Source organism: Triturus cristatus, chromosome 2_1 (assembly GCF_964204655.1).
Source record: "Triturus cristatus chromosome 2_1, aTriCri1.1, whole genome shotgun sequence".
Lineage (NCBI taxonomy): Eukaryota > Metazoa > Chordata > Amphibia > Caudata > Salamandridae > Triturus > Triturus cristatus.
Window position 1 is genome coordinate 268,308,521 of NC_140581.1, and position 17,350 is coordinate 268,325,870.

At 46.1% G+C, this 17,350-nt stretch overlaps 1 protein-coding gene across 1 annotated transcript in view; it reads left to right on the forward strand.

The window, feature by feature from the left end:
* Positions 1-6,583: 6,583 nt before the first annotated feature.
* The window catches only part of LOC146864080 (UDP-glycosyltransferase 3A1-like), a 680,300-nt gene continuing 669,533 nt past the window's right edge, over positions 6,584-17,350 (forward strand). The window contains exon 1 of the mRNA XM_085640710.1: positions 6,584-6,713. Within this exon, the coding sequence (XP_085496836.1) occupies positions 6,620-6,713 (94 nt within the window). The 5' untranslated portion in view covers positions 6,584-6,619. The remainder of the gene's footprint in view (positions 6,714-17,350) is intronic.

The window sequence follows — 17,350 nt, forward strand, 5'->3', positions numbered from 1 at the left end:
AGAGTGGGCGTGGCCTCTCTCCCTCGCCGATAATGGCGGCAGGGAAGTTTGTTGGTCGCTTAACGTTGCAGCGAAGGAGTCGCTGTTTTGTTGACTCAGAGCCCGCTTCAGGAGGAGAACGGGTGAGTGAAGTGAAATTTAAAAAAAAATACAGAGTGCAGCCAGAACACCACCACACACACCTGACACACCGGACACAGAAGACATCTCAGAGAAATAAGATGTGGAGGGTAATGACTGTGTGAGGAAGGAGGCATTAGCATCTGTACCCGCCACATGGCCTGTCCCTGCCTGGTTCAACCCTATGTATCATGGTCTAGAACAACACCCTTCACTGTCCCACGGAACACTCATCGACATTCACCTGGACCCCGACATGGCCTGACATATCTGCTCTGGTACCAATGACTCAGCAATCCGTCTGCGGACTGAACTCTTCCTCTTCAGATTAACCTTGCATTCCCCCAAGGACTCTGGTTGGCCCTCCACTGGGCAACCACATTATGTGTGCTTGAACTGGCCATGTACCCCTCCAGCTCCGACACTCCCCAGAATTTGAATAAATCATTCCAAATCACACAGATGTGTCATGTCTATGTTCACTCACGTATACAAGTATGGATGAATTTAGGGATATTGATTGCACAAAAAGGCACACCCTGGTAAATGTCATGTATGCGCATGTTTGACCCTGACCCACATGGCCAATTAGATGACTGCGAAGGTGTGAACTAGCTGTGGCCTCATTGCACATGAACAACAATCTCCCAACCCCCCAACGTAGCCTCACGCCCATGTGTCATATAGGGCAGTGTGTAGAAATGTCAAAATCGGTCGCACGCCTACAGTAGTGTCCCCCATCGCATGTGGCTACAGAACATCTCTTCGCATGACCTACTCACACACATCAGTGTGGACACAGTCAGTTTTAATGGATCACATTGATCCACATGGCAAGAAGTTGGACGCCATACTCACATTGCTGAAGACACGTGTCGAGGTGCAATAAATGGGGAGGCAAAAATTAACACATATCCTTACGGATGGCAACGGTCTCAGCCCACCTTGCGTTTCTGGTCGAGTCATGTGATGTTTGGCGTCTGCTCATTGCCCCGTGTCCGGGGACACAACTCACAGCCCATGAGATCTGCATGGAGCTGTACCACAGGACTGCGCCGACTGTGTGCTATGCTGACAGTGAGCAGGTGAAAGGGACCAATAAGGTCACTTGTCGTGCTACATTGCCATGTGTGTGGTCTCCCTCTAACAGTATGTCAGTTTTAGGAACGTTGCCTAACGGCGCTGTGCAGATCCGCCCATGGGGCTGCATCAACTTGCACAGTTGTGTGACAACAAGCGTAGGTACATGCACATGCATTCTGAGTCCAGGCGAATGCAGACATGTCCACTGTTGTCCTGGGATGTGTGACCATTCCTCCACGATGCAACACGGTGTTGGGACCTGTGCTGCGGGTGTCAATCAGTTGTGGCTGGAGGAAGGTAGTTACTCGTCCATGAATGCGAGCGTAGCTTCATAGGCAATCGGTTCCAGAAGTACGTTGTTCTCAAGTTCAAGGAACACGAAGGAGAGCCAATCCATTAACTGGTCTGGACAGATGTGCTCCGTCCACGACATTTCACCAATCAGCAACACAGCCCAATAGGGGAGCGCCTTGATGTGGTCACTGCACAAGATGACTTGTGCGATCTCCCATCCACTAGTGCCAGCACATACGCCACAGATCAGGGCGTCCCATGCACGGGTATCCCGGTTGCACTCCTGTTCGTGGGCCAACAGGGGGCGCACACACAAGTCATAATCCAGTTCATCTACCGTTGTGTTGGATAGGCAGACCTCCATGGGCCACTCGAATGTGCATGATCGACAGTGGGACCAGTGCTGGACGCATGTGACGTACGCAAGCTGGAAACTCAGACAGTAACTTATTCGCAAAACTTCTATTGGCAGAGCTTCCAACAGATGAAGCATTCATGCACAGTACAGTTCCACGTGACAGGGGTTGTGCATGTGCCCGGGATTGCCTGCCATTGCGTTTGTTGGTCTTATACCACCGGCACTCCTCTGACTGGCGACAGTTCTGTGGACGATATGCCACAGCTCGGAGCAATGAGTCGTATGTGTGTTCAGCGTTTGGTCGTATGGTTTTTTTAACCAATATGTTGGGGGCATGCCATGCAGGTGTAGCTCGTGCAGGGACAAGTGTGTGTGGGGTGTGGACACGTTAGTCCTTCATTAGCGCAGTTCATGGTGTGGGAGTCGGCGGAGTCTTTTATGGTATCTCACTCAGGGGGTCCCGGGCGCATTGAAGACCAACGTAGAAGGTTCGGATGTCCTTCCACCTTTTGTATTAAGACAATGGAGCTTTCATGCCCCATTTTAGTCTGACTAGTGCTTGCATTTCTGAAATGTGATGTGGCCTTCGCGCTGAAATTGTTGCCAGGCCTAGGATTTAGTGTGCACCAATTGCAAAACACACGCAACAGTTGGCATGTATGAGCCAAGGGCCCAATTTTCCTTGCGCTCCTTGTTCAGTCTCTCTCTCTCTCTCTCTCTCTCTCTTTCTCTCTCTCTCTGTCCTTTGAGTGCCTGACACACCTTCTTATCTTGAATGTTTTCTTACAGGCTGTCACTTTCAGATTGTCCAGGGATGACCCGCCATGACTCTTCCAACTAGTTGTTTAGGGAGAAATTTGATTGTGATATTTAGTTTGGACTTTCAAGGGTGAATGATTGATTCTGCTTTTTCTGTATGTGGTATCCTGCTGCTCAGCCAGAGTGATAGCTGTAAGAATGTTGGGATGTGGAATGTAATGTGGAATGTTGGAGTGCCTGAGTCAGTTGGTGTATGGGCTGAGCAGCAGGGAAGCTGCTCCTGGTGGGGTTCTCATTTTACTCTTAATCTTCTTTTCCATGTAACCTGCTAATTAATAAACCTTCATGGAAAATTACTTGGATTCTTCATCTTTCAGCATACTACATTTTGGTACCAGGAGTGGGGTATCTTCAGTTTGGAAGATAGAAGCTGAAGAACAAAAACCCATAATCAAAATCAAGGATTTCCTTTAAAAGAGCACTTCAATTTAACTGGCACCAACGAGCCCCACCAGTGACCTTCCACTGGTCACCCACAACTAAAGCATGCCAGTTTCAACTTTGCTCTACCGGTTTCTCCTGCCTTCTATTGACTTACTGTCTGCCATTTCCTGTGACACAGAGCCTAGAGCAAGTGAAGAGGACCAGACCCTGGACAGGACATATCTACTGGTTAGTGAGCCTTGAACTGTGTCCGAGAGTTCAGAACCAGCGAGGTAGAAATAAAACCGGAGTAAGAGATACAAAACCGGAGAATGATGATGAGATCCGGTTAGTGTTTTAAGTTTCGACACTACAGGCTGATAATTTTTTGTACAAATCGGCGGAATATAGTGGATATTTGCTGCCACCTACTGGAGGTCACATTCACAGTGTTTCTCCACTCAAGAGCATTTTCAAAAAAAGAATGACTCTGCTTTTCTACTTGCAAGCGCAAGTCAGGTCCTGATTTATACAACTCAAATACACTTTCTATAATCAAGTTTGGCTTGGGATGGTTTTGCTTGCCTTACTACGCGGTGATCACCGTGTCTGTCTTGCCGTTCTACTGTGCAGTGATAACCGCCTATATTGGAGGATATTTCATCCATTTGTTGTGGCAGGGACCCGTGGCTGTATTCGGAGCGCAATTTGTGAGTATTTTTGTGTTTTACGTATTACTACTACGTGTACTCTCCTCATGGCAGTTTAACTGCTCCTTCAGTTTCAAATCTGCCACGAGCACATGCAGAGCGCGCAGTCTTACCTGTGCAAGCTGTCTTCATCGTCTATGACGTTGTCTTCCCCAGCATTTGTCGCCCTGCTAGCTGCAACGTTTTGGAGCACGGTGATGCCAGGAGCCATTCGGCGTGGCGTCACCGTGCGTGCCGCCATTTTGAATTTGGCATATTTCTTCCAGTTTCCACCACAGGTCAGCTGTGCCACTATGTCATCAGTTTTCATTAAGAGGTCTCCCATGTGCCTTCTCTGTTGCGTTTTCATCAACCTGATTGCTTTTTCCCTGTAACATAAACTTACTTCAATGTAATCGGAGTTCCTGATTTGCTTCAAGAACATTGAAATACTTCTACAGATCTTCGCATTTCAACACAGCTGTTTATGGATGTCTCCTAGCAACCTCTGTCTTAAGCTGCAACGTGAGATATTGTTATTCAGCAGACGGGGTGAATTATCCAGCAAGACCACGTTTTTTACAGTTTTATTCTCCCAAAGTGTGCTTTGTTTACCAAGACATCGTATCGCCAAAGCGTGGTTGCATTTCACTCCAGGTACTATTTTAAACTTACTGTCTCCTGTGCTGAGCTTTTATTCAAGCTTTCTTTTCTGGGAATGTCTCTGGATGTTATGCAATTCTAACAGTTTCATTAATGGCACACTCAATGTATTTGGTTTTCTCTACTGTGCCATCTAGTTAGTTAGTTTGCCTGCTGCGCTACAAGGTTTAACCTGCTGCGCTACAAGGATTGTTCATAAATATCTAATTTTCTGCTTTACAATACTTTGACCTGCTGCGCTACAAGGATTAACCTGCTGCGCTACAAGGATTGTTCATCATTATCTAATTTTCTGCTTTACAATACTTTGACCTGCTGCGCTACAAGGATTAACCTGCTGCGCTACAAGGATTGTTCATCATTATTCAATTTTCTGCTTTACATTACTTTGCGCCTGCTGCGCTACAAGGATTGTTCGTTTTATTTAATTTTCTGCTTTACAATGTCAACCTGCTGCGCTACAAGGATTATTCAATTTTATTTAATTTTCTGCGATACAATACTTCAACCTGCTGCGCTACAAGGATTCATCCTGCTGCGCTACAAGGATGTTAAACGACAATGTGCTGTTGTTTACTAAGGAACCTTCCTTTGCGTAACATTGCTATTTATCGTATTGTACTGTGTGATGCTTTCCCATACTTTCTTGCGTTTATTGCAGTTTTACAGTTCCTATTGGGACTGTGTGGTTATATCCACACCTATTTCAGTTTTTGCATTTACATATTGCAATGTACTGTGTGGCATGTTCTGCCATACCTAGGATTTGCTGTCTTTCTGGGGATTTTTCTCCACACTCTTGCTTGAGTTAAAGGAAACTATCCTTTTGCTTGTTCTGTCTATACCTGTCTTTCATTCCTTTCTGTTTTTCTCCTTCACCTTGTTGCTTATACCTTTGTATATTTTTATGGTTGCCTGGCCAGCTTTCATATCTTTGTACATGGGTTTGTTTTGTTATTTATGTGAGGGAGGATGTGGGTTGTCTTTCTGTGAGAAAGGGTGTTGGTGCATTAGTCACTGTTTTCTTTTCATCTTTTCTTGGTTGCGTTTACTACTTTTCCACTTTTCAATTCATGTTTTTCCGGAGTATTTTCTTCTCTATATTTTCTTGCTTATTTTCTGATGTATTTTGGTTCTTCCTTCTTTTCCATTGTAAAGAAGGGAGATATGTGGTATCCTGCTGCTCAGCCAGAGTGATAGCTGTAAGAATGTTGGGATGTGGAATGTAATGTGGAATGTTGGAGTGCCTGAGTCAGTTGGTGTATGGGCTGAGCAGCAGGGAAGCTGCCCCTGGTGGGGCTCTCATTTTACTCTTATTCTTCTTTTCCATGTAACCTGCTAATTAATAAACCTTCATGGAAAATTACTTGGATTCTTCATCTTTTAGCATACTACACTGTACTCACATGAATGTTTGTTGTTGTGATTCTGCGGCATCAGGTTAATGATTTGTTCATGATTTCGTGATGTTGATGTGCAATCTCGTGGTCCGGGAGGGGGTGTGCCCGGGGTAGGGCCACAGAGGGAGTGGGGGGTGGACCGGGGGGTGTTGGCGGTGGGTGTTGTGGTCCTGTTGGGGCTCTGAGATGCATGACGAGTAGCTCCATGGCATTTGTGATCTTATCGCAGATCTGGCTGGTCGTTGAGAATGTTGCTGAGTGGTGCTGTCGCGGCTTTTTGCTCGGGAACGCCTACTCTGCATCTCATTAGCGATAGTTGCCGGGGTCATCTGTGGCGATGTCTTTTGCGGCTGCTATCGCAAGTAAACTGGTGTTATTGGCTGTTAGCATCAGCTTGTGAATGGGGCGATGAATCTATCGCGACTTTGCCTGAGATAAAGTGCTAATAACTCGGCAATAGATCCTTGAGAATATGCCCCATAAAGTGCTACTTCTTTTATATTGCGGATTTCAATCCTGTATATCCATTTTGAGATATGTTTTACTTTATTGAGCTGAATTCAATGTATTATATAGTTCACATTTATTTCTCCCTTATGTCTCTTTGGACTATTTCACTAGAACAACTCGTTGTTCTGTTCATTAATATCTACAGTTCTATATTTTCAAATAAAGTTTGCTTGTGCTGTTGCCAGCGAGGAATTGGAAAGTTGTGCCTTCTCATTGGTTGTTGGATTTAGAAGAAAATCGTAGCTTAGGGGTAAACTGCAGTTGAAGTTATTTGCTGTGAGATGCCAAGCCCTTCTGCTTCGTTCATATATGTGAGGAAAATGGCTGGAATAGGAAGAGTGTTTTTCTGTTCCGTCTTCTTGCTCAACCCCCTTCTTTCCGACTGTTCCAAGATCCTAACTTTATCCTTCGTAGGTAAGTAAAGATTATAGCAGTGTCTATATGTATAACATGGGCACGCAACAATTTGCACGTTAGTATAAAAAGCTACTTATTATCTGACAGCGTAACAGCATTGTTAAATATTTATTTATACATTATTGCTGATCGAATTGAAAGCTTACAGCTAAGTTTTGAATGCATGAATATGTAGATGTTTGTTTTAGTTGAAACATCCCGGGGGAGTTTGCTGAACAAAGCTGTTTGTAAATGTTAATGTGTTAAGATGATAACATGTTATTGTGTTAGAATGTTAAGCCACAACTGAATATTTGTTCCATGAAGCACACTAAGAGAAGAGAAACTTTGTTGAATTGCACATGTGAATTAGGAAGTAGATAATAGGAGACATTGTTACAACTCTAAGCCTTTATTGCAAGTGAATACGTGCTTTGACCAAAAAGTGAAGAGTTTTGGGTTTTGTTGTGATTTTGAACATTTGGGATGTGTGAGGTCTCTTCTAATCACTTTTGCAAAAGAACTCTCACACATGGCTCTGCTTTTCTCCATCCTTAAACGCTGCCATAAACTGCGCCCAGCACGTTTCGAGTCCCCTCCTGTCCGTGTGCGACTCTACTCTCACACACCCAGCGCTTCACTGTGTGCTTCAGCGCAACTAGTAGTCGAGGTGACACCTTCGCAGCACCGCCAAGCCTCGTGCCCACTGCCAGACAGACTCTTCCTACATGGGCCACTCTATGAACCCTCGCAACACAGTATACTTACTACCCTTCTGCTCCTCCAGCACTACACATGCTTTCTACTCTCTACATGGGTACGAGGCGCTATGAAAATTATATAGTGCAAAATATTAGTTTTCTACAAGTCCCGGTCGCAGGCAGCCTTCACCTTTGCCCAGAATGAAGATATGAAAAGCCTGGGTACATGTTCCTGCAGGATTCCTATGAAAAGCCTGGGTTCATGTGCCTGCAGGATTCCTGAGAAAGGCCTGGTTACATGCGCCTGCAGGATACCTGTGAAAGGCCTGGGTACATGTGCCTGCAGGATTCCTATGGAAGGCCTGGTTACATGTGCCTGCAGGATTCCTATGAATGGCTTGGGTACATGTACCTGCAGGATTCCTGTGAAAGGTATGGGTACAGGTGCCTGATGGATTCCTATGAAACGCCCGGGTACATGTTCTTGCAGTATTCCTATGAAAAACCTGGTTACATGTGCCTTACAGGATTCCTATGAAAAGCCTGGGTACATGTGTCTGCAGGATTCCTGTGAAAGGCATGGGTGCAGGTGCCTGGTGGATTCCTATGAAACGCCAGGGTACATGTTCTTGCAGTATTCCTATGAAAAGCTGGGTACATGTGCCTTACAGTATTCCTATGAAAAGCCTGGGTACATGTGCCTGCAGGATTCCTTTTGCTCTTTCTGCTATTCCTACAAATTGCATTTGTAAGGTGCACTCTTACACTATTCCCCTCATTTAGAAACCCGTAAAATACCACTAGGTAATGCTTGCTGGTTGTAATCTTGTGACTACCTAAGCGTTTTGAAAGACTTGGGAAAAAATGTGGCATTACACGAAGCAATAACATAACCACATGTTATAATATTTAGTATTTATAAAGCGCTCTATCACTAAGCCATCTAACCTTGGCGCTAAATGCGACGAATAGGATACTATGAATTGTGACATTACATTGAAGGAAACAACAATGCAGGTTCTCTGTGCAGAAATTTGGAAGATATGTCCTCTAAAAAGGAATCCATGGACTCAAACTTGAAATTAGGACGACTATCATGATAACACTGTTGACACAAATCTTTCAGATCGCCTCATTTTCAGTGGCAAGCTTTTAATTAACAGAGCCATCCTGCTGGCTGAATGAATGAATGAAGGAATGAATGAATTTAAAAATGTACTATACAAACTTAATAATCTAAGTTGACCTCCCCCTACTCCAATGACCCCTCTAGACCTCTATCCTGTTGGATTTGGATGGCAAAGCCGGGCCGGAGTAGTAGTACTAACTTTTGCAAACTTTTGAAACTTTTGCAAACTATTTGTTGACCAATGCTTGTTTGCGGTTGAAATTAAAAGTGATAAAACCTTAGAAAAATCATATCTTTGGAACCCTTCTGTCGATTTTGCTCATCTTACACTCCAAAAAGTCATAAAAATACACTCTATTTTTATAAATTGGTGTTGTGTTTCATTCTGGATTAGTGATGTTATTATTTAGTTGTTTGGTACTGCTAATGCTTTACACTATGTGCATTATTTAAGCCTTGCTGCTCGAAAGTCATAATTACCCAGGGTTAAGCTTAAGATTGTTCAAATGAGCCTGACTGGACCCAATCAAGGTTTCCGAGTGTATTCCACAATAAGGCACCCCAGACATATCATATAATACAGCCAGATCCTCACAATGGAAGTGCACATTACCCTGAAATTCTCTCATGTACAAAGGTCCACATGTACATTTCTGTATGTAAAATTATTTATGTAGGTTGGTACTCCTGGGAGTCTGCGACTGCTGCAAAATTCTAGAGTACTTCTGGAATTCTTGAGGATTTAAAAAATGGCAGACACTTATTGAAAACATAAGTTTAACATTGTGAGTAAAATTCCAACGTTTTGACATCAATCGTACTGAATGACATAGCCCTGTCTCCCTCCATTATGTGTAAAAATGGCTGAAAACCTTTAAATAGTATGCGCACATCGGGACATTTCCTCCTCCCCAAATTCCTTCACCTTACCGCCCGCTACGCCCAAGAACTCTCGGAATCAGGATATGTTGTCCACGGCGTAGCCTTTTTTCACATCAATCCAAGTGAATCATCATAGACCATTACCAAGGAAAAGTAACCTTCTCAACTATTTACATCATCACACTTTCTCTGCATCAACATGTCAACAGCAGTAAGGGAATTGGGTACGACATTACACTTTTACATTTAACTCAGCCGTACACTAGAACAACTTGGCCGTACATTTCGAACTTACACTTCAACTTTTAACTCGGCCATAAACAAGAACTTGGCCATACATTTGAACTTGGCCATCTAGGCCGCCAATTTCCCACTGTGCTGATCACATTGCGCCTTCAGGCCCCAACGCTCTACAGCCAACAGTTGCATTACTTGACATCCAGGGCACCGCATACTGCACCGGCCCTCCGGGGTACTACCTGAACACAGGCATCCTCCCCAAGATTGTACTCAGTCCATACATGCTGGGTTAGGGCAGTAGAGTCCAGGACTACCGTCAGGCCAGTCCCTCCTACCCGCCTACCCACTGCACACGTGGAATCTACCCCTTCCAGGGTCCATCGAATGGCTGCACCTCCATTGTTGTGCATCCCCCTTTGTTGTAAACTTCAGCACTCCGCCTTCGTGAAGCCTTGACCTTCAGCCGGGTGGATGGGTGGTCGACGATACTCCTGTAGCCAGGCAGTGGTCCGAGGGGACAAAGAGAACGAAACCCCTGGAGCACAGCCTTAAATACCTCTGGTAAGTTTCGTTTCTCATAAGTTTATTTTTTCCACACCGCCAGCTCTTCATTATCCAGCCATCCTCATCTCCTTCTCTGGTCCACGGAGGAGGCTCAGCCCCATGGCGCAACTAAGGGCGCCCCTCCACTAGTCGTGGGGGGTGCCTGTTCAGGAGCCAGTACCAAAGGTTGAATTTTCTCTAGTGACATGATTCATAGTATGACAACAAGGAAAAATGTGCAAAACGATAAGAGAACAAACAAGTCCCAAAACCAAAAATATAAAGTGCAAGTATTTTAGCACAACTTAAGGATACATAAGTCTCTCAGTTGAAATAACACATCTCCAAGGAGCTGGAGAAACCTTAGGCCGTCATTCTGCTGAAACCTTGGCCCTCAGCTTAGATCCCCCGTTATGTGTTGAAGTAGAATCACACAGAGTAAACACAAACACCGTGTGATGTGGGATTTAACATGTGCGGGATGGCCCCACCTTTATATAGTAACCTAGATTTTATCAATTGCAGCCCAGCATGAGTCATTGTGGAAGTAATTCGTCTCTGACATGATATTGTTTTGTGCGTTGAAGAGTAAGTATGACTTAGCAGCTCTCAACCTATATAACATTTCATAACCTATGTATCAGATTCAGATAACATGACTAGACAAGACAAGCATCAGCAGAAACAAATGGTTAGAGTAAGCAGAGCAGTGGAGGGGATAGTATTATGTGTGATTTTTTTTAGTTAACTATATGAGCATATTTTGGACCAGGTGGTGTACTGGTTAGCAGCTGATGGCAGCATTTCCAGTCTATGCAATACACAGACTGACATGAGGAGCATTATTTTTGGAGGTTCCCAGCTGCCACTGGGAGTCAGCCAGAGACAATCACTAATATATGCCCCCATTTTATTCTAGTAACATGGACTCAATGTAGGATAAAAGGACATATTAACTTGGTGGAAAAATCTGTGGAAAATCGGTTATGTTAACGCGTAATGACAAGCATACTTTTTGTTGCCAGCGCTCTACATTATGTCACTTCTCATAATTACCTTCTTTGTATAATAAGCCCTTAAGTGAGTTAGAAAGTGACTGACTGACCTGGTCCTGTATAGTGCATTATACTAATAAAGGTCAGTGTGCCCCGCACAATCATAAGGAAGTCACTTCCGCAAAACAAGTCACAATCTCAGTTGGTATCAGAAACCAACTTGCCAACTGCTCGCTTCTTGTCAACACCGCCCCAATAAAAATCAATCAAAATAAAACAGCAAAAATGAAAAAGAGTGCAAGTGAGTGCTGTGGAAAGAGAGAAAAGAGTCTGGGTTGTGTAAAAAGTGTTACAATGATTTGAGCAGTAGTTGCTAGCTTCCAGGTTGTCAGTGGTAGCAGTGAAAACAACAAGGAAGGACTACCATGTGAGAAACATTTCTATACAAAAATTTTTAAATACTACCTGTGACATATATTTAGCTCTTATTATATGGCAATTACTTGACAACGTGATTATTAGACCTGTCGACCATTGGGTGGTCTTCCTCCAAACATATGGCTACTCCCTTCCTGTTTTTACTGAAATTCCTTTTTTGTTGGCTTTAGGACTCATTGCAATTTACTACTGCTAACAGGTGCAAAAGTGCTTGTGATGACTCCTTACAACATAGCCTGCACATGATTGGCACATTTAATTTACCTATAGGTACCTAGTAAACTTGTACACAATGTACCCAGGGCCTGTAAATAAATGCTACTGGTGGGCCGTCAACACATATTGGTTCCACCCACTTAAGTGGCCCTTTAAAAAATGTCTCAGGCCTGCCGTTGCAACCTGTATGCAGCATTACACTGCCAGTTTGACATGACAAAATAACGCCCTTTGGCAGGCCTAAACCTCCCTTTTTAATGCATAGAAGTCACCCCTAAAGTAGGCCCTAGACAGCTCATAGGGCAGGGTGCAATGCAATTTTTTTTAAACAAACTTTATTGATTTTGACATTTATGGAATACATAAATTCAAAGGCATTGCTTAACATTGTCATTAATGTATTCGTTAGTTATTTGTATTTCACATCGTATAATTGTAGACATCTTATACATTGGTTGTTGATAACACACAGTTCCACATTTTCCAGCCTCTTGTTACGTGGTATGTGCTATCCCATTATTTGACTTAGAATCGACCCTCCCTCCCCCATACTTAGCTCTCAATTGTTGACTGCTCACAGAACACAAACCGGGCATATTAAACTAAAGTAGTGATTCATGGGTTTGCTGGTTCTATTTCTTGTGTCTAAGGATTTGTAAGAAATGCTCTGGCACTTTTACTAGTGAGATATGCACCAAGTTCCAATGCTACTGCCAATTAGTAGCAGCTGCCTGATTTTGTCTGTAGAAGTATTATCACCATGCGTAGAGTTGGCAATGGATTACTGACAGAATATCAACGACAGGAATATCGAGGTATACAAATATTGTGTACAGAATATCGATGTCAAGAATATCGACATCCTATCTCTACAAAGATATTGAAGCCAAAATATTGTTGTATAAAATATCGTTGTTCAAAATATAGTTGTTCAAAATATCGTTTTTTTAAATGTCTTAAAAATCATATAAAATAAATTAAATAAGAAATATAATTAATATAAACATAGTTAGAATTATTAAAAAATAAACAAATTAAAAATAATACATGTAATATATAAACATACATATATAAAAAATATTATATATATTTACTTAAAAATATTCATAAATAATTATTTTATTAAATTATAAAGGTGCCGATTCCGATCCGATAAAAAAATGTACTGTCCGACTCGTATCCGTATTTTTTTACGTACGAATCGTACAAGTACCGTACAAACTGCGAAGTACGTACGTGAAAAATACAAACGAATTGCGTCGGGAAAATGGTCCGAAAGGGAGCCGTAAATTTTTACGTCCGAATAGCGTCGGGAAAAGTGTCCGTCAGGGAGCCGGACATTTTTACGTGCAAATCGTAAAACAGAAGTCCGAGCGCGCAAGTACGATCCGTACCGCCCGTCCGAATACACAACCGCATGTAAAATGCCCTGTACGGAGCGAACGCTGTAGCCTACATGTACACGGGTAAACTTGTGCCCGGATATGAGCCGTACAGCCCCCCTCACCCCGCACATGTCAGCACCGTACCCCTGTATGTCAGCACCATATCCCCCCTCCGCACCGTACCCCAACACCGTAGCACAGCCCCGCACCTGTACGCGCCGCACCCCAGGCCCGTCTCCCAGCCCCGCACCTGTACGCACCGTACCCAAACACCGTAGCCCAGCCCCGCACCTGTACGGACCGTACCCCAACACCCTAACACATCCCTGCACCTGTACGCACCGTACCCCAACACCGTAGCACAGCCCCGCACCTGTACGCACCGTACTCCAACACCGCAACACATCCCCGCACCTGTACGCACCGTACCCCAACACCCTAGCACATCCCCGCATCTGTACGCACCGTACCACAACACTGTAGCACAGCCCCGCACCTGTACGTACTGTACCCCAACACCTTAGCACAGCCCCCCACCTGTATGCACCGTACCCCAACACCTTAGCACAGCCCCCCACCTGTACGCGACGCACCCCAGGCTCATACCCCAGCCCCGTACCTGTACCCAACACCGTACCCCAGCACCCTCACCCAGCATCGCGTATGTACGGACCTTACCTACGCGAAAAAGACTCGTACAGAACCAGGACACTGTTAAACAGCACGAGGAGGGTCAATTCGACTCGCACAACACCACAAAACACGTCAATATGACAAAATACATCTCTATGACTGAACTGGCACATCCAAACAGGCAAACAGAGGCCCTAAATCACAACCACCTCTTATAACACACCCACCACAAATTCAAACCCAGCCACACCCACAAATGGACCAATAAAAAGGGCCCACACACACAACCCATGAGCCTTTGCAACAGACTCACTGCTGCCAGACCCCACAGACAAACAACTGCACCTTACTTACACCTTAAGTACACCTTCACTTACACACCTTCGCACAACCTCATTCACAAACACCACCTCTTCACATTCACACACACACCTACACCTTCACACCCACACACCCACAACCATCCACACCCACACCCCACACCATGCCCACAGACAAGAATCCAAAGTTCAAAAGGGCGGAGCTGGACCTCCTCATCAACGAAGTCATCAGAGTCGAGCCACAGCTGTTTGGAACATTGGTCAGACAGACCAGCATAGTCCAAAAAACAAGCCTGTGGCAGAGGATCGTCGATAAGGTGAATGCTGTTGCGCCCATCCGAAGGACCAGGCATGAATGCCAAGTCAGGTGGTACGATCTGCACAGGGCAGTCAAGAGGAAGATGAACGAGGAATACGCCCAGAGTAACATCACTGGAGGCGGGCTGCCCCGCAGACCCGTACATTACCATCCCTGGGAGGAGAAGGTGATGGCCATGTTTCTGCCGGTGGGAGTACACGGAGTCGAAGGAGTCGCAGAGCCTGGTGAGTACACAAACAACTCACGTAACATGGGGGGAATGCCATCCACACCACAAATACACCAAATGCACGCAACTTCCCCCAAGCCCTCACCGCACACAACCACACTCTAAAACCACGCTCATGCCACTAACGTCTCCATGCCCCATTCACAAATTAAGGCAATGCCATGTCCCAGGCCACACCAACCACAAACCCAAGACTGGATGTCCGAGATGCTGGGAGGGTGGGGCTCACACAACACATTGTGCAACTCCGAAGCAGACACCAATGCCCTCAGGTCATATGGCCTAGGTACATACCCATGCACCATGCCAAATGCACAGGGACTGGCAAAGTGCTGACAAGGTAGCTGACACTTGGCCCTGCTGTATGCAGCACAAGGCCCTTCTGTGACCACTGTACACTCAAACCCCAACTACACAAGCTCAGATATCTAGCACAGGCACTCAAACTCACTGTCATGCCAGCATGCACCATGAGGGGACAGACACATCACCTGGGAGACCCAATGACAAATCACACTACACCCAACAGCAGGCCCGGTCACACACCCCCCCTCACACAAGCACACTCCCCTGCGGCAGGCAACAGATTTACCCACTCTCACAATGGACATGTGACACAACAAGACCAATCCATCGCCAAATAAGCATCCGAGCCAAAATTCTACTGGTCAAACACTCAGGAGAACATACCAAACTGTCCCCCGCAACATACCCATCCCCAAGTGGACATTGAGAGGAATGCTAGGCTCATCCAACTACCTGGAGGATCTGTGACAACTTGAATATGTATGAAACATGGATGTGGCATGAAACAGCATTAACATTGTCTCTCTCTCACACACAGGGCAACGTCATCGACCTCCCCCCATCAATGGGGGGGAACAATCACAGTCCCAGGCTCAGCGTGAAGATGATCCCACCAGCAGCGACGACTCTCACCACTCCGTGGATGACCCCGACCAACCTGGCCCCTCTGGTGCCCAAGCCCCTGCAGCACCTGCGTCAGGTACATCTGTGCCAACCACCACCCCCATTCCTGCCACATCTCAGGAGACACCCAGGAGCCCTGCTCGCACTGAACAACACAGCCAGTCCGACCAGGAGGGACAAGGTTCTCCGGGCACCCAGGAGGAGGCAGACAACCCCGATAATGCCATCCCTCAGGGGTCCCGTAGACCCGATGGGCCCACAATGGCAGGCCAGGCTCGTGTGGGCAGGGGTGGTGGGAGTTTAGGCAGGCGGAGGCGCGAACCTGACCAGCCAGCTGAGGGAACCGGTATGTCACACATACGCCACATCCTGGACACATACCGGCGTGACACCAGGGGCATCAGCCAGGTAGTGTCAAGCCTCACAGAGATGAAGGGGACCCTCGACGAGATGAAGAACCTGCAGGCCGAGCAACATGCCAGTCAACAACAACACCAAGGACGGATGGAGGCAAGACTGGCTGAGCTCCTGGCGGTGCAAACGGACATGAGCCGTTCACTCCGTCGGATTGCCAACAACATGGGCAACCCTCCCTGTGACACCAGGCGAAGACCAGCACCAGCCACAGGGAGGGAGGAGGAGGAGGAGGATTCATCCGACGGAGCATCACAGACATCGTCAAGGCCTGCATCTGAGGGTCCCCAGAGGAAGGTGGGTCGTCCACGGAAAAGACCGTCAGAGTCAGCGGACCATCCACATCTCCCAGGTCACCTGGCCTGGCACCTGACCCTCTGGTGCAACAGCACCACCTCATCCAATGACATTCTCTGCCACATGGACTTGCTGGTCACAGTCTGACCAATGATGACCAACACTGTGGTCTGGACTCTGATGACTCCAACTGACAAGGATGCCATCTCCCCCTGTGAACTTTGGATTCTATGCACCCGGTAGAGGACCTTACTTCATCCACCAAAAGACTTACCCCACCAAAAATAAATACTTTATTTTGTCATGAGATGTTGCTGTCATTTGGCATTATTCCCCAACATATGTGTGTGTAAATGTCAAACTATGCCTGAGTGTTGAACTAACTCCACACATCCATACCCTGGGATCGGAGTCTGGTACAGGACACACATGGGTCACAATGTATCATTCAATGCAGACATGGAGCACAATACTCACCTGTGATGGCCTCAAGCTGCTGAGGGGGTGCATGCAATACTGTGCCGACAGACCTATTTGGAAGAGTACCATTAAGGCGTAGAGGTCATGCCTCATTCGGCGGTTCCCGGGGAGGGAGTCCCAGGTATGTGTTTCCAGGTGGGAGAACTATGTCCTGCATGCTGGAGTACGGTGGATCTGAAGAATGGTGGCCAGGTCAAGGTTGGATGCACGGAGATGGTACTACGGGGTCTCGGATGACAGTGGTACAGTTGGTGTTGGGTCGGGGTTGTGGCCTGGCTCCTGAGTGTGGGTGGGGAGTCTGAAGGTCATCCTGCAGCACACAGTGATCCATTGCAGCTATCTCTGCTGGACGGTGATGTGGCTGGGGCACGGGATGTTGCAGCTGAGGTGTGCAGATGCAGCTTGGATGTGGACAAGTGTCCTGGGAGTTTGGATGTGGTTGCCCCGTAGAGGGCAGGGCAGTATTTGACACGGATGTTGTCGTGGACCTGGGGGATGGTCCGT